The 23,104-nt window shown below is 42.0% G+C and overlaps 1 protein-coding gene across 1 annotated transcript in view; it reads left to right on the top strand.

Moving 5' to 3' along the window:
• The window catches only part of ITGA9 (integrin subunit alpha 9), a 207,864-nt gene that overhangs the window by 4,080 nt on the left and 180,680 nt on the right, over window positions 1–23,104 (top strand). Inside the window, exons 3-10 of the mRNA XM_019616789.2 lie at window positions 2,301–2,424; window positions 9,363–9,430; window positions 12,459–12,588; window positions 13,512–13,597; window positions 16,057–16,125; window positions 19,337–19,474; window positions 21,527–21,632; window positions 22,003–22,097. Coding sequence (XP_019472334.2) covers window positions 2,301–2,424; window positions 9,363–9,430; window positions 12,459–12,588; window positions 13,512–13,597; window positions 16,057–16,125; window positions 19,337–19,474; window positions 21,527–21,632; window positions 22,003–22,097 — 816 coding nt within the window. The remainder of the gene's footprint in view (window positions 1–2,300; window positions 2,425–9,362; window positions 9,431–12,458; window positions 12,589–13,511; window positions 13,598–16,056; window positions 16,126–19,336; window positions 19,475–21,526; window positions 21,633–22,002; window positions 22,098–23,104) is intronic.

Below are 23,104 nucleotides of genomic sequence, written 5' to 3'. Positions count from 1 at the left end.
ATTTTGCCTCAGGAATTCGCATCCTTTCTCCTGTGTTCCACATCAAATTTGAGTGACTCATCTCTGTTCCCAAAGCCTTTTCAGACATGTGCAACCAAAGGAGGAAGGCTTTAACTGCTTTTGATAGTGCATCACCTTCACTCAGCAATGCTGAGACATGCAAGGATCATGCATTGTAATCCAAGCAAATAAAGGCAAGAGAACCAGAAGCAAATGCAGACAAGTTTTGCCATGGCAGGGAGACAAATGTGCTGGTTGCCTGGCTGCACAGAAGTGAATTTTTGGGAGAAGAGGAGATACTGAACTCCAATCCATTGGGAAAATATCAAATTCTGCAACTGTGGTCTTGGGGGAGAGTGGGGAGAGCCGTCAGCAGACTCAGGCTTACCAGTAGTTAATTGCATTATGCTTGAGTATGTGCAAGACTGAGGGTATGGAGAAATTTTCATTATTGAAAACAAAAACGCAGAAAATATCACCAAAAATAAATAAATAAAGCCCACAAACAAAAATCAGACAACTCCCCCCCTCAAAAACAAACAAAAAACCCCAAGCTGATTAGGGGATAGCACTCAATTACTAAGACACATCCACAGTCTCACCTTGATTTTTGAGTGTACTTTTATGTAGTGGCTGCTTTCCTTTATTTTTTTTCCTTCTCCTTATATTATTCTCTTTCTTGGCCTCTGCACTTCACTCCTGATTGCTCCTGAGCAAAGCCTGCTGCTTGTGATGAAACGCTGCTGCTCACCCTGTCTCTCTGTCATTTGTGCTCCTCTGGGAGAGATTAGTAGGTAAATTTATGCAAGCCTCTGACAGTTTTCAAAAGATAAAATGTCGGGGAATTTACAATATCATCATGCTTTATTTATCTTTCCATAATTAAAAAAAATATATATATTCTTTATCATTTTTCATTTGAGTTAGTATCTGGAGTTGAGGTTGACTTAACGCCAGCTTTATTGGTATGTGTCTTTATGGTACTGTCTTCAGAAAGAACGTGCCTGTGCGTATTTGTGCTCATGGTACTCATCAGTCATAAGAGAAACTACTTCCTTGTTACTCAGAGAATGAGTGTTACTTCTGCTGCTGTTGAATTTTGAATGAATGGTGCATGGGGGATTAAAGTCATAAGCTGAGTCCCTGAAGCTGATCTGTGCTGGGCTGCTGACACGCATTTGTCTGTCAAGCCAAGTGCACTATAAGCATCCTTTGCGTGATGGGTGGCAATCTGTGGATTATTATTATTATTTTTTTAATTTGTCATAGAATCATAAAATTGTTTCAGCTGAAAAGGACCCCTAAAGGTCTTCAACTCTCCTGCAGTGAACAGGAACACCTACAGCTAGACCAAAGTCCTCAGAGACCTTTCCAGCCTGACCTTGAATTGTTCCAGACACAGGGCATCCACCACACCTGTGGGTAGCCTGTTCCAATGCCCCACTACTCTTATTGTAAAAAAACTTCTTCCTTATATCCAGTCTAAATCTCTCCTTTTTTACTTTGAAACTATTTTCCCCTTATCCTATCACAACGGACCCTGCTAAGGAGTCTGTCCCCTTATTTCCTGTAGCTCTGCTTTAGATATTGAAAGGCTGCTATCGTATCTCCCCGGAGACTTTTTCTCCAAGCTAAACAGCTCCAGCTCTCAGCCTGTCCTTGTAGGGGAGATGTTCCCTTTAAATACTGAGATGTTTCTATGGGCAACATAAACAGCTCTGAGGTGTTGAGGCAGGAAGGTGGTGTAGAATGAGGAGAAGGGAAGAAGATGTCCCATCTGGGAATGATAGGGTAAAATGTGGGGCTTGTGAAGGTGGCTGTTGCAGGCTTCTCTGAGATAGCAAGACTGGTGCAAAGTTTCCAGGAAAAGTTGAAAGCATGCTAAGGAGATGATTTGTAGCAGAGAGCTTGCTTCTGTGCTCATGAGACCAATGCTTAAGTGATACAAATTGATGCATCTACACTAATGTTCTTAGCTTAAACCAGCTGGGGACGTGGCTCACCATGTGCATAAGTTCAAAACCATTGCTGTTTCACATCTCATTTCTTTTGATTCTGATTAATCCTTGTGCATAAGGCAACTTGTGGCTTGTCTGGTAGCGATGCAGTGTTACTTTTTAGGAGCAAGCTAGCCTCTGGGAAAGTGTGAAGCAGCGTGTCTCTGTGTGGCATTTATCCTGAGCACTATGTTCTAGTGAGGCCGGTTTAGCCTTTGTTGATCTTACTCTGCATGCTCTGCCTTGGTCAGAGGGCTCTCCTGCAGCTCTGGGTCAGTAACACGTGTGGTATGATCTGTTTAGGCCTGTGCGCACCGCTGGAAAAACATCTACTATGAGACAGAATACATTCTGCCCCATGGCTTCTGCAACATCATTCCCCCCAACCTGCAGCCCAGTGGGAAGAAGCTCCTGCCCTGCTATGAAGGTAAGGATGGAGGGATGGGAGCAGGGCTTGTCTCTATCTCTGGTCTCTCGTTTTTTAGCTTCTGTGTTTTCTGTTTGTTTCCAAGACCATCCACTTTAGCCCTCACTGCTAAGATTGTTTTTATTTTATTTTATATTTCTCCCTGTAACATACAGTCTTGAGGCTTAGCTGGGGTTTTGCATGGAGGTGGGAGAGCAGCACAGCAACTGAACAAATCCTGAGACTTGCTGTGCATGATTAGAGTCTGCTAGAGGAGCAGAACTGTATTTGGAGGCTATGGTTCTCTTTCCTGTGTATGAATTATCAGTAGATACAGGTCACTCGTGCTTAGCTGTAGCACAGATTAAATTGGGAATACTAATTGGGAATCAATTTGCTTATGGAAATATTTTCAGTTTTTTATTTTGGTTTATCACAGGACTAGAGGGGGGAAAGCTTGCTTAATACTTGATTCATTCACTTCTGTGGCAGCTTAATATAACTGCTGCTGCACTTTGGGTTCTGTAAAGCATTTGGATATTCTAAAGATCTAGATTTAGGAGGGCATGGCAAAAAAAGACTCCAGCACCTTGAACAATGGGCCTGTGTCCCTGTTGTTTTCACTGTAAATCCCAAGTGTCAACATCATAATTTTCCAGTTTTCTGATACATTTGAAATTTTGGTATCGTGTTTCCTTTCCTTAAGACTTCAGAAGACAGCATCACCTCAGCCAAAAGCAATTAACTAAAGCAGGGGCGTAGGAATGCTGTTAGAAAGAAGATAAGAGATCTCCTAAGGTTTCTCAGCTCCCAAAGTGGCAGTGGGGAAAAGACTATCTTGAGGTTTTTCTTTTCTGTCCTGGGCATCATTCTTTAGGATGTCTTTAGGAGCCTGTGTAAGCACAGGGTCTGGAGGCCGACGTACAGCATGGTTTGTTATGGGCAAAACCTCTGATTTTATTTATTTGTTTTCACTGCAAACCAGTGAGATTTTTGTCTTGAATGCATATGTCTGCTTGGAAGCAGCACGCAGTTGTATATTACAAGTTTACCAGCCCAGAAATTATTCATTATTTGGAATGTGAGAGGTTTTGAGTCTCTTGAACCAGCCACTCCAGCTGGTTCTGTGACAGAGTACAAGTGAACTGTGTAAGCCTTCCTGTTGTGAGTGCTGTCCCATTGTATTTGCTCTTTCTTCTTCATTCCTGTCAGCAAAACTGAGCTTGTGCTTCACGGTGAGGCAATGTGGTTCACATAGTCCAGTGTGAGCTGTGGTGATCAACACGCACGCATGGAGACGCTGCCAGGGTTTCCTCCGGGCCTTTGTCATCACTCTGTTTGCTTTAAAAACTGCTTGTCTGAAGCTGTTGCAGGGAGGTGGTTTCTGGAGGAGACGAACTGCTTGTGTTTTTCTGTGCGTCATGTCTTGAGAGTAAAGCGGCTGCTAATCTGACAGGATATTTGCCAGGAATTGCTAGAAAATAGAAGTGTGTGGGCCTAGTGTATGCAAAGCAGCCAGTGGAAAATTGGCAGGGCTGGTGCAGTACAATGTTGGCTTAGCTTCAGTTCATGCTAGAATGAAAATCGGAGTTTTGGGACTGATTTATCCTTCTTCCCCCCCATCTGCCATTGTCAGACGTGAAATTGCAAAGTGTTACAAGGGATGGCTGTGCTTGTTTGCTCCTGGAACTTTTAGGTTTCAACGAAACAAGCCTGATCCCCAGTGTGGGTGATAGCCATGTTACAGCACACAGATGAGTTCGTTGTTTGAGATCAGCCACGATCCACTCATCTTGCAGCAATCCTTTGCTTTCTGGAATGAGAAAAAACTCACCTCCTCTGAGAGAAACAGTCTGAGGGGGAGAAGCTGGGGGGTTTCATAGGAACAATAAATGCAGTGCATAATGCTTCCAACGGGCCCCTAAAGCTGAAGCCTGTAACTGGTGCATCTAAGGTGATAAACCTGGTGAGAGGATAACATGGCTGTCTGATCCACAACTAGAGCTGGCTCTTGCCAACTGGCAAAGCGTGCAGGCCAGCTGAGTGCACATCAGTTGCCATACATTTGTGTGTGCACACCTCAAGAAGGATTATTAGCTTGTGTAACAGAAGTCTTGTGCCAGAAGGGGAGAGGAATCTGACCGCTGTACAGGCATCCTTAATGCGTGCAGTATGTTTTCCTTCCATGTAAAACAGGCTGTATAACTAAAGACGAAGAGGAAATGGAAGTTTCCTGACTGGATGGTAATGGTGCAACAATGCGATGGTCTCAATCCATCTTATTCTTGTCCAGTTTCCCTGAAGTGGCTGACAGAAGTCTGGAAGCAATTGATTGCTAATGAGAACAGCAGCAGGCCTAATAGTTAAATGGAGTCTTTCTGAGTAGGAGCTAATCTGGTTTATATGAGCTGGATGTCCTTTGAGGTATAGCTGGGGTACGGAGCCATGGTCTTCCAAGCACAGCTTTCACTTGTTTACTTTTTTCTGTAGCTGTGTCTTCATTGTCCTGATGCATTCATTTTACAATGAAGAAGTGTGGCTGCTTCCAGGGTGAAAGGTAGCCCAGCTGTATGGAGAGAGCTGGGGTGGTTTTCAAGTCCTGTGGTAGGAGCTGGTGATGGATGCTCGGAAAGCTGGTAGGCATGTGGTTAGTAAATAAGGGGAACAGCACATCCTTACGTGCCTGCCCTCCAAAGGGATGAGCAAGTTTGCCAGACCACACTTGGTTTTCTGGGAGGCATCAAAACATCCCTGTGGTGTGGTGCAAACCCAATACCACAATGCTAGGTCAAAAAAATTACTGCTTTTTCTTCCCGCTGTAATGAAACACAGAAAGATGGGGGAAAAAGAGGCTCTCAGTGCAAATGACAGTGTATTTCAATTGCCCATTTTAATTCTATCTGAGAAGATGGTAGATGAAGGATGTTATTGCACAGTGAAGCTCGTGCTGTGTTATGGTACTGAAGTTTGCTTATAGACTTGGATTTGCTCAGAGAAGAGGCATTTGTCTTTGTAGTCATCACACATCATCCTTCTCATCCTTCTTGTGGATTATTTTGTCCAAATACTTAGTCAGCCTTACTGATTTCATAAACTAAAATCATTCTGACTATAAAACATTACCCTCCCTTTTTTTTTTTTCTTCCCTTTTTTAAGCAGTTATTCAAAATCACAGAAGCAACCACATCTCTCAGGCTCAGCCTCATCTTAACTGTTTTGCTATCAACCATTGCCACAGCAGCTAATGTAGTGGCTTGTGGTCTGCATAATCAGGGGTGTACAGTGGTCTGTGGGCAGATGTGAGAACAATAAAGTAGCATAAAGACAAAAGTTTTGTTCATGGCAGCAGTTGTTATTGCTTGCAGCTATATGGAAACTACCGAGTTCACTGCATGCAATATTTAAACCTCATGCAAATGCTGCTATTCAGGTGTGCAAAGGCTGTGTGCTGATGCATATTTGCACAGTTTCCTGCTGGCTGGTGGCTTTAATGAATGAATGATGATGTGAGTGACAAGTATCACAGCTGTGACACCACTGAGGTGAAAGAGAGGTAGAAGCAGTCTTGTTTTTTATGCTCTTTGGGCTCATCTGGTGACTGGGAGGGGCAGGCTGGCTCTGTGAGGGCATTGAAGTCTGAGGGGCTGATATATGACCAGCCAGGACATGAGGAGCTGCTCTGGACTGTGGCCCTGACTGCATGAGTGAGAAGGAGAACTGCTTGTGGGGATATCCAGATACTGTTAACAGTGAGGTAGGATGAAGAGAGGAGTGGGTTTTCTGCTGGAAGGATTTTGCCAGAGTCCAAGAGCATGGTGTCTGACCAGACTGGGCTACTATCCCCCATATGAAGGACTGCCTTTGTTGGCATCCTCTTGAAACATGATTTTGGTCTGCACTCTACTTCAGTGGAGTTTCAAATGCTCAAATAGCCTTAGTATCTGATGTGTTTGGGGCCCTGTGCTTCAGATATCCCTTGCAAACTGTCATTAAGTTCTGTAAGACCAAGTGCTGGGTCCTGCTCTTTGGCTGGGGTTATATCCAGATTCAGCATTTACTTGAAATGCTGCAGTCTCTGTCTGCTATCTGCTATTACAACCACAGTATAACTAGTTGTTATATATATATATAAGTGACATCTATGGCCGTTAGTTTGAGCAGCTAGAATTGGCAACGTAAATGACTTAAAAACAGAACACTACAGATAGCCCTGAAAACCGTGGAGAAAGCCATGCTGTCTGTTAAGTGTGAGCTTCTGTGGACAACTATTTAAACCATCAAATCTTTCCCATTTGTAATGTGTTATTACAGCCAGTCACCATTCAGTTCATTTGAAAGTGATTTTTTTTTTTTTCAGTGCCTGACAATGAAAACAAGAATGTGTGTTTCTATTCATTTTTTTCTAACATGTATGTTGCTGATGAAAATCAGCTGTGTTGTGTTCTCTGATGTGAGGGTGTTGGGTTTTCAAGTTACTCCTAGATCTGAATTTGGTTTCTTTTGTAAAGTAGGAAAAATTGTGCTATTATAAAACGATACTAATACGTTCAGTAAACTTTTTGACACGATAAGAGTAGTAGTTTAATTTGTGTGTTATTTTATGAGGAGGAAAACAGTTTATCTCAAGAAATGATGTGATCTCACACGTTTGTTGCACACAGCTGGATAAAATTCTGGGCTCATCCGCCAACCTTGAATAGCTGTGTTGTATGGCTGAAGCTGCTACCGTTTCTTCTGTTGTCTCCTGTAGTTTTACATCCTCTTGATTTGTATTTGCAGCTAAATTCAAGGGACCCTTGTGTGAGCTGGGCCACTTACCACAAGTGTTTGCAGAGAAAGCCTTCTGTTGGCTTGAGTTACATGGAGTTATGGTTTGGAGGACGTTCAGGGCTTGCATATGGCCAAATTCCAGTCTCTGAGGGAGTTGCAGTTGTGTTTGAGGCTTTTGTTTGTGCTGTGGAGGCTGTGATGTAAAGCACAACCTGGGCACTGTGTAATCAAAGCTTGGTCAAATAGCTGAGGAAGGATGGACTGGGAAGAAGTGTTGCAAAGCCTGTTTGTAAAAGAAGGAGAAATATGAAAAAATTGAAAAAATCCCAAGAAAGAAGTTTTATTTCTTTGATCCTGTGTTGAGCCAGCCATTCTGTGCAATTATTTGCTTGATATAATCTATGGCAATTTCCCCCTTTTGTTTTAAAGCAAATTTGATTGATTAACTGATTGAAGGAGATGCATAAAGAAGCTGTGAGCCAAGCCTGATACTGTTTTTATAGAGAAATGCACCACTTTCAGCCCGTCAGTCAGTCAGTGTGGCTCAGCTGCAGTGCTGGTTGAGGCCTAGAGCTCTGCACTGGGTGCACCTCTTGCCAAGGTTCACAGTCAGGGGGATCCAGAAGTAGGGTTGAGCTTGGGTTACCAACAGCTGGGACATACCACAGCTTCAGTGTGAATTCAGGAAGAAGCAGGATCTGTTTTGTACCTCAGCGTGTCAGGTAGAAGAAAAAGTGCCTGATTTGGGCAAATACAGGGCTTGCTTGCTGCAGTGCATCCCATGTGAGGCTGGAAACTCAGCTATGGGGAAAGCATCACCTTCAGAATAATCAGCAACTATTTCTCAGCAAATGCAAAATGGAGAAACCTCATACCCTCATCAGTCTTAATTTTAAGTATTTTCGTGTCTACAAACAAGTATTTTACAAGTTGGACTTGTGCCTGACTAAGTAAGAAACTATATGTGAGCAGCCAGCAGTCATGAGCCTTGGTGCTGTCTGAACAGCCAAGAGAAAGTAGGGTGAATTCATTTTCTGGTGCTCTGTGGTGCACATTTCTGCTGGGAAAGGTGTGTGTTTGCGGACACAGCTGCTCTGGCAGTCCTTGTATCTGCCTGGGGCAGCTGTGGTGGGCATTGGGGTCTGCCATGCACTGTCCTGCTGTGCTTCCCCAAGTGCCTGTGCAACTTCTGCAGATCCCTGAGGATCTGAACTTCCTCAGGATTGCAGGAAGGGAATTTTGTTAATTTTTCTTCGTTTGTTTTTATAAAAATTAAATACAGGTATTGATTAAATGCAGTAAGTAGCAACTCTTTCTCTCTCTCTTTCATATACATAATGTATAGTTATATATCTAGTAATGTATTTATATATTACAAAACATACAGTGCAGTATAATATATACTTTTTATTTATATCAGTATATGTATCTTCTTAAGATCTTAAGGATATAATGTTTATATATTTATATATAAGAAGATATAATTACCTGTTACAGGTTATGTATATGCATATATATATATGTGTGTGTGTGTATATATATATATATATATATATGTATGTAGACTAAAGAAGCAGTGAGAAGGCAGCAGTTTATAACTAATTCATTTTTGAACTTGTTCCAAAGAGATCATTTGCTCACTGATTCCATGCTTTTTTTTTTTTATGACTTAGGAATGAGTTAATAATGCTTGACAACATTGTAAGGGGAAAAAAAATTTCCAGGCTACAGAGGGAATGCTTAGAGCCTGAATTACTCTTTCTCCTGGAGCTTTTTTTATCCTTTGGAACATACTGTAACATGCAAGAAGTGGCAATACACTGAAACTGTGCACTCATTATGGTAAATATTTGAATGCAGTGCTCAGGAAAAAAAAAAAACACAACCTGCCAGGTGGAACATGATTTCTTCCCCTCCAAGCCTTGATCTTAGTGTATTTTTTTTTTTTAAGTAGAAGTGTGAGTTTTTGTAGATGTTTTTGTTGTTGTCTCCCTTACTCCAGTGTCCCAAAGCATCTCTCCACCAGTGATACTTGTGTAGTACCCCATCCCACCCTTAGCAGCATCCAGGCTGCGTGTAGGTTGGTGCAGAAACTCAGGTGGGATGTGCCCACTGTGCAGAGGTGGGGTAGCATCCTTGTTGCCTGCGTGACCACAGACTGACAACAGTTCTTTCCTTCTTTTGCCCAGAGTATAAGAAGAAGTACGGGGAGGAGCATGGCTCATGCCAGGCGGGGATCGCAGGCTTCTTCACCGAGGTGAGCAGAAGTACTGAGAGGTGGGAATTAGGTTTGTGAGTGGGCTCTCCTGACGTGTGCGCCAGGGAAGGGAGCCTTCAAATGCAGCCATCATTCAAGCCTAATTGCAGTAACACAGGAAACACTCTCCTGCCTCCATGCTGTCTGTCTGTCTGCCTGTCCATCCAGTGCTTCATAATGTAAGTGAAATTGTCTTGACAGGTCGGTGAACAAGCATGAATGAATAAACTCTGAAAGTTAACCTCGGGGAATATTTTTGCTATGTCCATTTCAAAGCCTACACCAAAATATTTCTGTATAATAATGCTAACTATTTTCTTTCATTGGTGACCTAAAACAATTTTCCCTGGAAGGGTTTGTTTGAACATGCGTACATGTGGCTGTATGTTCATCTGTGGGTAACAGAGCACTGGAGCAAGCTGCCCAGAGAGGTTGTGGGGTCTCTTTCTCTGGAGACATTCAAAGCCTGCCTGATGCATTCCTGTGTGACTAATCTTGGTGCTCCTGCTCTGGCAGGGGGATTGGACAAGATGGTCTTTCAAAGTTTCTTCCAATCCCTGACATTCTGTGATTCTGTGATCATTTATGAATACATAAATGTACACACATACACATAGACGTAGGGTAGGAAACACTTTTTTTTTCCAGTTATGCTTCAGTTCTTCATTTAAAAAAAACGTGGCTTAAAAAAAAAAAAGCATCCAGAGCTGTTACAAATACTGGATTGTATTCTTTGCCAGACAGCAGTCTTATCAACCATGTTTTAGTTAAGGCAAAGATGAATTGATTCCCTTATGTGTGTGTTGAAATTTTTTGAAATGTTTCAAGGTTTAAAAAACAAAAACAGCAAACACACAACTATTGTACATCAGGGTCCTTGTTGCTGTCCTGTCCAGTATACATTCACTCCTAACTAAGCATGTGCTGGGCTACAGAGTTGTTGTCCAAGTTGATACAGCCAGACTAACAGTGTCTTCACTGCTCTGGCAGGAGCTGATGTCCAAGTAAACCAGAATGGCAGGTGCTGGTGCTGCGGTGGCTCTGCCTGATAACTTGATGCTCAACAGCAGCAGCTGTTTCCTGGCTTTTCTGTTCTCTCTAGCTTGCTGCTGTTCCCAAGCTTTAAACCCTTCTTTACTCCCTAGTTCAAAAGATAGCTTTGAACTTTCATTGCCTGGGGCCTTGTGATGGCTCCAGTGCTTCCAGACCGAGCAGGAAATGCAGATAAATCGCTTTTTGGGTCAAAGAAGCAGGCTGCTACCATATTTTCAGTGCTGCTGGTGTGTGTTGTTCCTGATGGTCAGTGATCCCTTGACCTCAAGGACACGGCTGCTCCCAAGGAAAAAAGCTGTGGCTGAGCATATCTCGCACTTTGGCTGAGGATGTGGTCCTGTCCCTTAGGTTTATTAGGAAATTCTCTTGTTTAACATCCCTGAAACAGCAGCCAGTCAGTCCAGAATCTGGGGCATGGAATTGATTTGCCACAAGTCCACCCGTGGTTTGTGTTGAAGGGAACAGTCGAGCACAGCAGCTGTCTTCAGTCTTCTCTGAGGCTGGAGAACTTTCTTAAGCTTAGTGCTCTTCAGGCTTCGCTAAATCCTTTGTTGTGGGTCTTTAAAGCCACATCTGCTGCTCTCCAGGGGTGGACATTTGCTGTGAGGTTGCTGGATGCTTTGGTACATGAACACCCTGCATTTTCATCTCCTCCCTTCATTTGTTTTCTAAATAAAATTATTTGGTAGTCAATAGTGTCTGGTTTTTCAGACTGAAGATATAATTCACAAAACAAAGAATAGTTGCCCTGCCCCTATAAGCAACAGGATCCCCCTTTGACTATAGCACAGTAAGTAAATAAATAAACAAATCTCATGTCTTAATTTTGTCACACACTGATGTTTCATGTTATTGCTTCGTTCTAGAAAAGGGGGGGAGGGGAAGTCTACCATTTTGCCAGCAGCAAGTGAGATGGTGATCTTCTGTAACTAAAATCCAGTTCAAGAAAATATCCATTCAATTTTTGCTTTCAAATTGTTGTGACAAAAATAGCCAAGAAATTCCTGGACTTGAGTTCGCATGCCTATCTAGGTTTCCATGTGTGAAAAACAGAACAAGAAGCTTTTCTCACCCATTTGTAACTGGGAAAAGAAAAAGATAAACTTTTCCTTCTCTTTACCGGCCTCTTCTAATAACCAGAAAAACGTTTTTACTCTTTATAACCTGTGTCTTGCCAAGGTGTATCTATGTTGTTTTCCAAGTGTTTGGGGAAAACTTTTTTTTTTTTTTTAACCTAATATTAGTGTTATATATACTCTCCTTCAGTGGGAAAGAGCTCTGAGGGTTGAGTGCTCAGGAGCTAGAAAAGTTCAGTTTGGATGAACTTGAACAGGAAGGCATTGAACTGGAAGCACTGTTTTCAACCAGTTAATTTCCTTTAGAGATGTCTGCTGCTTATAGTGGGCTGATTAACAAGCCCTGCTCCTTCTCTTCCTGGACCAATGCAGCCAAAACATCAAGTGTTGCATTCTTTGTCACTCGGCCAGCAATTTCATGGTGTGGGGTTCAACTTGAAGCTCACCTTATTTTGCTTTCCTCACCTTCTCTGTCAATGCTACTGTTTAAATATCTGCAGTGTCATCACTGCACCTTCTCTAGCCTTGCTTAAGACTTTGGGTCTTCTGGAGGGGAGCTGGGAATGTCAGCAGATGGATAAGTGGTTTTGTGTTAGCAGGGGCAAGTCTGATGGTTTGTAATTGCCTTTTATTGAAGTTGCAATGCAACCGAGCAAAAGTAAGCCAAAGAAAAGGAGTCTTAATGTTTCCAGAACATGTGCAGTGATCTCTATTTTTGAAAATAAAGATATATGTGCTTGCGGAATGCAGGTTCTTATAAATAAGCTTATAATTAGTGTTTTATTTAATATCTTGTACCCTTTCCCATTAGTGCATAAAGCAGAAATTCTTGTTCAATTTTGATTACTGCTTATTTTTTCCCTCATTCTTTTTCTATCCTGCTGTTTTTCCTACTGCAGGAGCTGGTCATCATGGGAGCACCAGGATCTTATTACTGGACAGGAACAGTCAAAGTACTGAATCTCACTGACAACACATATTACAAGCTGAACGATGATGCTGTGATAGCCAGGCGTTACACATACCTCGGTAAGCAGCTCTCTGTGCTTGCTGTGAGAGTGGATTAGCTGAGCAACACAGTTCAGAGCCTATCAAAAAAAAAAAGTACCACTTGGAAGATGCTGCTTGGAGATAACTAAATGGGGAGCGTGTGTACACGTACATAGGTTTTGTCACTGATAGACATGAATTATCATGTTTACAATGCAGACAAGAGCCTCATAATTTACAGAAGAAGATCAAGTCAAATGCAAGAAAGCCTTAGAAGGAAAGCACTTCACTCTTCTTTGGCTATTATATATCATTTTAATGTAACAGATTAGATAAAATCTCTGTTCTCCTGTCAGATACGCTCTTTGATCTATTCTCCCTTTTTTACTCTTACATAAACAGAAATCTTCTCAAGCCATTAACTTTTCTGACCTTTTTGTCTACTGGCCTCTGCTCTCCTCTCCACCAAAAAAGCATGTATGTAATTTTCCTGACTTTTTCTGAGCAGTCATTTTAACTAAAGGAGGAGACTTCTGTCTGGCTGATGAAGGACTGTGATGCTTCCCTGCAGTGATGTGCTCCCCTTGTTCCCTTTCCTCTGTCTACATGCTCCTGGTTCTTTTCCTTTTGAGATTCACAGTTTTCAAACTGTTCTCTGCAACTGCTTTGCATGCGCTTCTGCCATGTTTTTGCTGACAGTACCTACATCTTTTTTTCTGTTGACTTTTGTCACAGTACCAGAGGCTGTACTGCCATTTCCTGTTGCCTTGTGCTCTGGAACTGAATATTGGTGTATTCTACACAAAATGTTTTTGTAATGCTGTGAGATACAGTTCAAGTGTAGCAATGAATCCTGTTGAGGACATTCGAGATTACTCAGCTGTTTCTCAGTCTTTTTCCTTTTGCTCTTTTTTTTTTCTCTTTTTTTGTTATTTATCTTTATCCTCTCCTCTCCCACTCAGGATATGCGGTGACAGCAGGCCATTTCTCTCAGCCAACTACCACGGATGTTGTGGGAGGAGCTCCCCAGGATGGAGGCATCGGAAAGGTGTGGCTTTTTGTCCCAATAATAATGTGGTCGGATTTAACTGGGCAAACAGAGTGGTATTGGCACAGTTCCCACGTGTCAGAGAAGCCAGGAGATTTTTGCCTACAGAGTAGTTTTGGAACACTGTTCGAGGAAGAGGTGAGGTAGTTTGATGGTCAGCAAATTTTCTCCACCTGTGTCCTCTGATGCTTAACATCCCTCCTCCCTCCCTTTCTCTCCCACTCAATCCTTTAAATAGTTATGTTAATGAGATGCTGGCAGCATTTCTTTCACACCACTTGTGTTTAGGATTTCTAATGCATAGACATCACTTAAACCTTGCTCAGAAATGAGAACTTGGAAGAGTCTTTGTCCTCTTCTTGCTTTCTTCATATGTTTGATAGTGCTGTGCATTCTGATTGGTTCCATATTTTCTTCAGGATAGCACCTATGATAGCATTAAATGCCATTCACTAGCCTTTTTGATGTCTCTTTAGCAGGTTAGTGTATTGGTTTCTGCCAGCTGTATTCAGAAATCTTGGTGACAGGCTCTTGCAAAACAAAAAATAAAAAGGTTTTCCTGTAGGTATACATATGTACAATCTCAAAGCATGTGAGTGGTCAGGAGGTGTTGTGCCTGCAATTCCTGTGGCTGCTGTAGGGAGCAGGGTGAGGCTGTGCTGTGACCCTGCTGACACTTGTGAACCAAAGGTGGAAGAGAAAGAGTAGAGAAAGGGAGGGAGGGATGCAAAGGGTCAGCTTTCCCCACTCTTTCTTTGAAGTCCTTTGGGGGCTTACTGCCACCATGTGTTTCAGCAGAGATGTCCTGTCTTTCCATCTTCTTCCCTCCTGTTCCATAGGGGCATCAACAGTAGCTGAGCTGTAACAATAAGGAGTGGGAGGTGTCCATTAACAGGAACACTATCCCTAAGCTTAGACAGACTGTTTTTGGCAGTAGCAGCGTCCTGAGAGTAGCAGAAAAAACAGGGAAAATGAAATAAAGTAGAGGATGAATTTGGTACATACATCTTATCTGGTATGCCTAGGACATAGGGGATATAGTAGCAGTTAAGTTACTGTTGAGGAGACGTTCACAGGAAAGCCATGGTTTCCTTATCCTGGGTGTTTTGTTGCAATGGCTCCAGTGCATTTTCCTTCCATCTCAGTGGAGAAACATTTAAATTCTGTACAAAGAAGAGGCTAAAAACCCAGCTGCTAACATGAGATGAGGAAGCAGCGGCTCTGTAGGTTAATGACTGTTGCTCTGGTTGCAGGGGCTTCTGTTACTATCCTTTGCATGGGGTATGGGTAGCAGGAACAAATGATGAGGGCGGCACTAAGAGGTGTTGAATACAGAACATTATACTGAGCAGTCCTGTTGTGCTTTCCACACTCTTTAATGAGCTAATCCTTGCCACTTTTCCGAGAGAAAGTGATTACCATTGTCACACCCTTTCCATTGAGGAGGAAGCCAAGACACTTAGTGGGATAGAGTCATTTCCCAAATGGTACTGGGAGTGTCATTAGTAAAACTGGGTTTGGAGATGTGGCACCTGGCACCATGTACTTGCTGCTGCAAAAATTGGGGAGTTCTTTATATCTAGAGTAACTATCTGCAGTAAATGCATGCTGTGTTCTCAATCGAGAATGGCTTTGAACTCTCTTGTCTCATCACCTACTAATAATTCACCACATATTCAAATATGTCAAGTGCTTGGCTCTGCTGCATGGCCTTGGAAATAGGAAGTCCTCTATCCCAAACACATCCTAAGCACCTGTTGGGAAACGGCCTGTCCACTGCTGGAGGAGTCTCAAATGCTGACTAAGCCAGCCTTTCTGCTAAAGGGAATCCCTTCCTACAAGCTGTGTGTTCTGGGTCTTAATTTTTTTGGTAAAAGATTTAAGATTGGACTTGTATTAATACTTTTATCCCTAAGAGTTCCTGGTTAAGCAGTTTCTTCTACAAAAATGAGCAACAAGTGGAATGTGTTTGAGAATTTTTGGTTTACGTATCCTTTCAGGCAAAGCAGTGCAAATGCACTGAGTGGTCCTGCTGGGATTTTGCAGTGATGTACATGCTGGGGAAGGGAAGGCTTGGCAGGAGAAGGGGAACAGCCTCATGCCTTCTCAACACTTTGCCCTGCTCGTTCCCTAGTAGTCTACAGATGTATCTTGTTTGTGACATGGAGTGTTCCTTTATGGGGTGCTTTTAAATACTCATGTGTGCACATACGTGTGTACTCACAAAAAAGCTGTTCAAGCATCTCTCATGAAAGGTGGCCTCTGATTCCTCAGGAAAGTGGAGAAGTCAATAGTTTGCCTTTTAAAAGAAGAATGAGTAATATGTAGTCTAGAAATTGGATCTTGGTGGTAGCCATGGTTATGATCATGATGCACATACACTGAGAAAGCATCAGTGATGTACTATTATGTGCCTGTATTTTAGTATTGGTTAACCTTTTTCTTCTTTTACTTTTCAGGTTTATATTTTCAGAACAGACAGACGATCAGGCTCTTTAGTAAAAATCTTTCAGGCTTCAGGAAAAAAGGTGAGCTTTTATATTTGTATGCTATCATGTGAGGGTGGAGGAAGGGGAAATAATGGCAGGATCATCTCAGAGCATCACTTTCTATTCACGGCTTCATGAGTTTTCAAGCAAATGCTGTTTCTCCTCATCCTTCCCGAACACGTAAGTCTGTACAGACCAAGTGTATTCCCTTTTTTGTGTAATGGTGGTGACTACAATGTCTGTTCAATGACCATGGGACTGAAATTGAGCGTCTTGCTGAAAATTGTACTTGTTTCTTTAGCCTCACACAAATGTAGCGGCAGCTTTTGCTTTTGCTTTCTCAGGCGTGGCACAGCCCAGAGGGAGAGATTTCCTCTGACTGGATGTTACCAGTGGCTCTGGGTAGCCTGGAACTCGGTTTATTGCACAAAGCCACACACTGTTTTTCTCTGCCCCAGTGAGACATGACAGAGACATGAAAATTATGCTGTTGTGTGGAGGAGCTGTTTCATGACTTCAAAGAGCCATTGATTTTCCCCGTATCTGCCATTAATCTGTCTTGAGTATTGCTATTAGTATTAGTGCTCTCTGCTCTTCCTTAGAAATGTAGTGAATGCTAGTGAGATCCAGCTGCCCTGTGCAGTGTGATGTTTGAGTAGGAAACAGCCTGCACTCTTCCCTGGGGGTTTGCTGGAGATGTGTCACATGGAGAATGAAGCAGAAACTAGTACGTCTAGCTGTAGGTAAAAACAGATAGGTTGGTTTATTTGGGAATAATATACTGAGGACAAGATACCCTTTACCTGGAGTTGTCTGTATTCTCCTGAGATGAGAGGAAAACAGAAGAAAAGGTTGCTGGTGGTGTCTTGCTCTGGAAAGACCTTCTGGAAAGATCTCAAGCATTTGGCTATATCAAGTTAGAAGTATTGGCATGTTTCATTTTATTTTTTTCCCCGCTGAAACACTTTTGCAGTCTTCAAAGGCATGCCTGGAATAGGTAAAAACTGCAATGATATGTGGGTGGATGCTGAAACTTGTGTTTAAGAGTCTCCAAAGTTTGTCTTTCTCTATACTGTAGCAGAATTGCTGGCATCTTGAAAGGAAAAGCTCACCCAGTTCATTGAGGGCATCTCCTGTGCTTGATTGCTTCCTGTTCATTTTTATCCCTTTTAACTTTTAAATGTCCCTAAGGATCTGCTCCTGGAGAACTATTCCTCAGCCAAATAAACAGAGCTATCAGGAAGTTTCTAGGTCTCAGCCAAAACTTTCCTTTTTGAGTTTAATGGTATTATTCTTAACTTATCAAGTATTTACGTCCTTCAAGTACTTCTATGCTGTCATCGCCTTATTTCCCAGTAGCATGTTTGCTACAAATTCTGTAAAATCAAAATGAAAATTGTATTTTAAGAGCAGCCCATCTTAAATCACCTTTTCTGTTTTGTGACTGAGATATAACCAGCCGTGCTTGGTGCTGAGCACTGAACAACGGTTGGAAAAAAGCTCTCACCAAATGCTGCGTCCTTCCCACTGGTGTGAAAGTTCATTGTTCTGGCATTCCTGTTGGACAGACTTTAACAGCGGGCAGTTTCTTCTTTCCCTTTTTTTTTTCTTTTTTTTTTTTCCTGTGGGAGGCTGAAGAGGGAAATCAGATGCAGAGAGGAAGAAAGAAAAGGCAGTGTCTTGTTACAGATGTTAAGTGTACAAACGTCAGGTTCTCACAGCACTGAACTCACCCACATTGCAGACGTACCACATTGCAGTTAAGTAAATAATAGCCTTCCCCTGAAAACTGTCTAAACACATAGTGAAATGCTTTGCGTAAGTTTCACTCCTTACCCATGAGAAATTTGTTTAAAAACCTTAGTGGATTAAAATAAAAATAAACAAAAAATCCACAAGGGAACTTAAACTAGAAAATAGCTGGAATCAAATTAGGTTTGAGGTCTGACCCTAAACCCCTCAAACACAGAAATCTGACTTACAAACTGAAACTCTATCCTTAACTCACCCCATTATATACGTGTAGCAGCTTTTAAATCTCAGACTGTAAGGAGTAGAGTTGCTGCTGCCTATCTCCTGTTGTGCCCAGTAGCTCTGGCTTATGCCTCAAGAACTATCAGATGTGAAGGCTGTGGGGTCAGGGATCCACAGTGATGAACATGAGAATATAGAAGAACTGCATTCTTTTTAATCTAAGTAATTATTTTTGTAACCTCAGTTTTCCCTGGTACGTTAACAGCTCTCAAGTTCAAATATAAAGTGATATCTTTTTAATTTTCCTTCAGAAGTTGCTTTTAATTTAGTGAGTGTTATTTAGCTGATCTCACAGAGTATGCCTTGTGGTACCTTAGCAGAAGTGGATGAAATAAGAGCAGAGTATCATTCTTGCTTTTGGTTTCCATTTTGTGTGCTTTTAAATTCACAGTGTTGGTTCTGGTTGGAGGATTGTTAGCATTTCGTATTCACCTGTATTGAAAGTGATGTAATGAAAGTAATGAATTTCTTAAAACTTAAGCAAATTAGTTTTATCAAGCAAGAATAATTAGAGATAGAAAGTGACTTGTTTTCTCTGAAAATTTTTTAATGACAGTTTATTGACATGTCAACTCACCTTGTCTATATGTGAGAGAGAAGGCTATAAGCAAAACCCACAGCCAGTGCTGCTAATTGAAGGTGACTGATTTAAGCAGAGCAGGGGGAAATATTCCAGAAATGAGTGGTAATTTCAGATGCCTCTTTTCATTGGCTTTTCTCCTTTTTTTTTTCCTTTTTTTCTTTCTTTTTTTTTTCTTAATTTTTTTTTTCCTAGAAGATTTGTTGTGTGGAAAGTTCAGCACTTCAGGAAGTGTAGTACTAGGTGTGAGTGATCACTAGTAGGGTCTTTGTTTAGGAAACTTATTTCACCCTGTTGCTGGTTTTAAGCATTTGACCAGCGAAGCCAGGCTATGGTGTCTCATTTAAATACATGCCAAAGTTTTTTTTAAAAAAAAAAAAAGTGTATTTTCCTGGTAGAGTATGCAAGATGATGCACTGTTACAGTAAAGTGTTAAATTCTTGCCAATTATTCCCTAAGTATCCCCTAGGGTTTCTCTGTAGGAGTATTTGTGAGTGATAAAGCAGCAGGTCATCATTTGAAATTAAAATAAAAAATAAGAAATAAAAAAAAAACAAACAAAAAACACGCCTAAATGATTTCCTCCTGTGTGTGGGCAGATACTGAATGCTTTGTTGTGACTCGGCTTGGTTACAGATGGGCTCTTACTTTGGCTCCTCCTTATGTGCAGTTGATCTGAATTCTGACGGGTTGTCAGACCTGCTGGTCGGAGCACCTATGTTTTCTGAGATCAGAGATGAGGGTCAAGTCACAGTCTATATCAACAGAGGAAACGTGAGTATGTCCAGGAATTACTTGGTAAGGGATCTTAAGGGTGTGGGTCCGGGCAGGGTAAAGCTGATGTCCCCTCCAGCTCCGCATGCTGAAACTCCGTAACATGCAGTCATGGAAAACTCATCTGGTATCATGGTTTCCCAGAGACCAGCCCACATTCATCACAGAGTTGTGAATCTTTCAAGGAGGTCTGGGAAAGTTTCTGGTTTTATGTTGAAACTTTGCGGCACTTGTGGCTGTATGTGATTTCTGTGCCAAAACCAAGTGAAGTCAGCTGCTTTGACTGAGTTTTACTTTGTCTTTTGGGTGGTCATTGGGACCTACAAATGGGAATAAAAATGGCTGGGAATTTAGGATTCCTTACGTGAGGAGGGCAGAGACTGAATTCATGTTATCTTCACACCCATCCCGCCTGTGGTGGGAAGGTCTTATCAGCTGATACTGTTGGATTTCTCGTGTACCAACAGCAGTTTTGGAAATGTCTGAACTTCTGTCACTAAAACAACATCATTATTATGTTCTATTTATAGGAAAACAATGAATGCTTACTTATTGCACAAGTAACATTCAGATCCAAAACCTGCTGTCTCAGAGGGGAAATTGTTACATGCTAAAACTAAATTTACTTGCTTCAACAGAATTTTAACAACTCTAGAGTTTGTGCAAGACACAGCAGTCACTGCAAGTCTATAGAAAACATTTGAGAGACTTGAGAATTGTCTTTGTAGTTTTATTTTGTGCTAGTGCTTCTCCTTTAAATGGGCTTTACTTTTTCAGTTTGATTCCCCAGGTTGTCCAGCCTATATATTACAGTATGGCTGCTAGACCATCCAACAGAATAAGTCCCTAATGCTGAGCCAATTTATACCTCATATTTCTTGCTAACAGTGAGAGCATTCCTGGATTCAGTTTATAAAAGCTAAAAGTTAAATAATAAGGCTCCTTCAATAAGAACTACTTGAAGGAGTAGTGGCTCGCAGGACTGTGGACTTTCTTTTGGGATGTGGTCATTAAAGCTTGCAGTTTCATCCTGCAGGCACCAGTGCTTAAGAGTTCGTTGCAGTGAATCGGAGAACACTGCGTTGTACTACAAGCATGCATAGTGATGCTGGGTATAGCATACTTAGATTTTCCCCTTTCTTACGAGGACTGCAGAGAGATGAATTGCACATATGGGCCCAAATGTCTCTTCTCTTGTGTTTCAATTTCATTATGAGGGATTTTCTTAAAGTCAGCAACTCCCTGCAGCCAAGAAGAAGATTATATTACATTTTCCGGAGGGCAGTTTACCCTCATTCACAAAGGAAGCAAAAACAAAACAAAACAAAAGCCAACAACCCTTGAGGTGGATACGGAGCTGGATTGTGTAACTAAATCTTGTTTTCTTGTGGAAATGTTCCTTTCCCCTTGAGGGAGGACTGCAAAAAACTGAGGCTTATGTATCTGACCAGAAAGTGGGTGGCAAGAAATACCAGATCCATATAAGGCTTCTGATGGCATATGAACACAAAGTTGATTTATTCTGATGTTTTCTGTCTCTTTATTGCATTAAAGCTTTTTCCTTGTTCTTCAATTCAGAAAGCTTTTTGGGGAGTTTGCTTTAATCCTTCCATCCAATACTTGAAAAGTTTTCAAATCCAGTTGCCCAACTGTTCTCTGCCTAAGGAAGAATTCTCTTTAATTCACTGAGGTTTAGCTGAGTAAGCCTGGATGGAGGTTTTTACTCCTCAGATGAAGTCTGCCAGTGGAGCAAAATCTGAGCTGTTACATTTTAGGTGCCTGAAATCTTCATGAACTCAGTTTGTGTGTGACTGCATATAGTCACATCATTTAGATTTATCATCGAGTTAACTTAGCTTTTTGTTTTTATCTTATCATTTGCCTGCTCTCTGTTTTTTGGTTTTATTCTTAACCCTTTCCATTTTTAGCACCCAGCTGAGCTACCCTGAAAGGGAACCCCTTGGCGATGAGGGCGATAGTCATCCCACAGCTCTGCCCTGTTGCTTCCTGTGGCAGGGTTCCCCTGAGCCTGCTTTATTTCCTGTTTGCTAGGGTGTGCTGGATGAGCAGCTCGTCCTGGCTGGTGATGGTGCCTACAACGCACACTTCGGGGAGAGCATTGCTGCCCTTGGTGATATCGATGATGATGGGTTCCCAGGTTGGTGCTTTTTCCCGAGAGATGTCAGTGGGGCTGGTGGTGTTGCTGAACTCCTCCCTGGGCTCATGCTGAGGACAGGGTGCTTGCTCAGGATGTGCCTGCTGAAGTCCTTGGCGTCTGGTTGTATTTGATAACAATAGATGAGAGCGAAGCCGTTGGTGCTGGTGCCTTACTTTTGGCAGCACATATTAAGGGCTGACCTGAAGACTGACCTGCTCTCTGTACGCCTGAATTTATTTCTTCCAGGCCACTCAGGGTGTGTTGTTCCATTACGGCTAAGCTGGTGTTGCTGCAGGTTGTCATCACAAGAGATGGGGGTATTATCCCTCTGCACAGAGGTGGAATGTTTGTCGTATGCATTGTTTTACAGATGTTGCCATCGGGGCACCTAAGGAGGATAACTACGTAGGAGCAGTGTATATTTATCATGGAGATGCCAACGGGATTGTACCTCAGTACTCAATGGTACGTGACGCCTGCTGTCTTTTATAATATCTTACTGAAGTCTCTTTCCTGGGACCTGCAGAAATTAGCTATACGTAGGGGTCCCCTTATAGGTAGCCTCACGCAATTCAAGCTCTGCATTGTTTTCTCAGTTCCAGTTTGATGCTAGCTTCTCCCAAGGCTTGTCTGTATCTATGCTGTAAGGTAAAATAATGTTAGTCAGGAGATATTTCTCACTGTCATTTGTTACTCTTCCTTCTTGTAGCTTTCTGTTTGAAACAGACGAAATCTTGGGGTTTCAATGTCATTTTTTAGAAGTAATAGCTCTATTTGAGGTGAAAAGTTTGCAAAGATCGAGCATATATAAATGATGGAATGGCCAGTGAGAGTCAGGAGGCTGTGCTTTCTTCCCACAAAGACAGACTTCACGAGAAGGAAGAGTACCTAAGTTCTCTTCCATTCTCCCCAGAATTGCCTTTACAGAGCTTGTTGACTTTCTGCTTTGGATATGAGAATACATGACAATGGTGGGTTAAGGGTACCGCCTTTCTGGCCACTGTTAGGAAGTTAAAACTAGACTGGGATATGCTCACACTGCCCACTGTGCCCCCTTGTCTCTGTCCAGCATGTTTCTTTTTTCCCAGAGCCTAAATCTTCCCTCCCTTTGTCCATGTGTTTGAAGTTCTGGCTGTTTTGTTTTGTTGCTGGGTGGGATCCTCCACAGTAAATCAGTTTAAGCAGAATTAAAAGAATTTAGTGGTTATAGTGGAGGCTTTTCTGACAGACCATCGAAGTGCAGTCCTTCTTTTTAGCATGTGTATGTCATGCACTGCTTTTTCAAAAAGGAAGTTGAATGCTTCTTTATGGATACTTACAAAATGCACTAATTTGTGGCACTTGGACATCTCTGCCATTTTTTTGCTGAGAGCTGCTGGTTGTTGGGTTCTTAGGCTGTTCAAAGGTTGGAGCATTTCAGCTCTTGCTGAAAAGGATCAGGAACTTGATAAGGGTTTGGGTTTTTTCTGGGG

Source organism: Meleagris gallopavo, chromosome 6 (assembly GCF_000146605.3).
Source record: "Meleagris gallopavo isolate NT-WF06-2002-E0010 breed Aviagen turkey brand Nicholas breeding stock chromosome 6, Turkey_5.1, whole genome shotgun sequence".
Taxonomy (NCBI): Eukaryota; Metazoa; Chordata; class Aves; order Galliformes; family Phasianidae; genus Meleagris; species Meleagris gallopavo.
The sequence above is the reverse complement of the archived record's forward strand: the minus strand, read 5'-3'. Positions and strand labels throughout refer to the sequence as shown.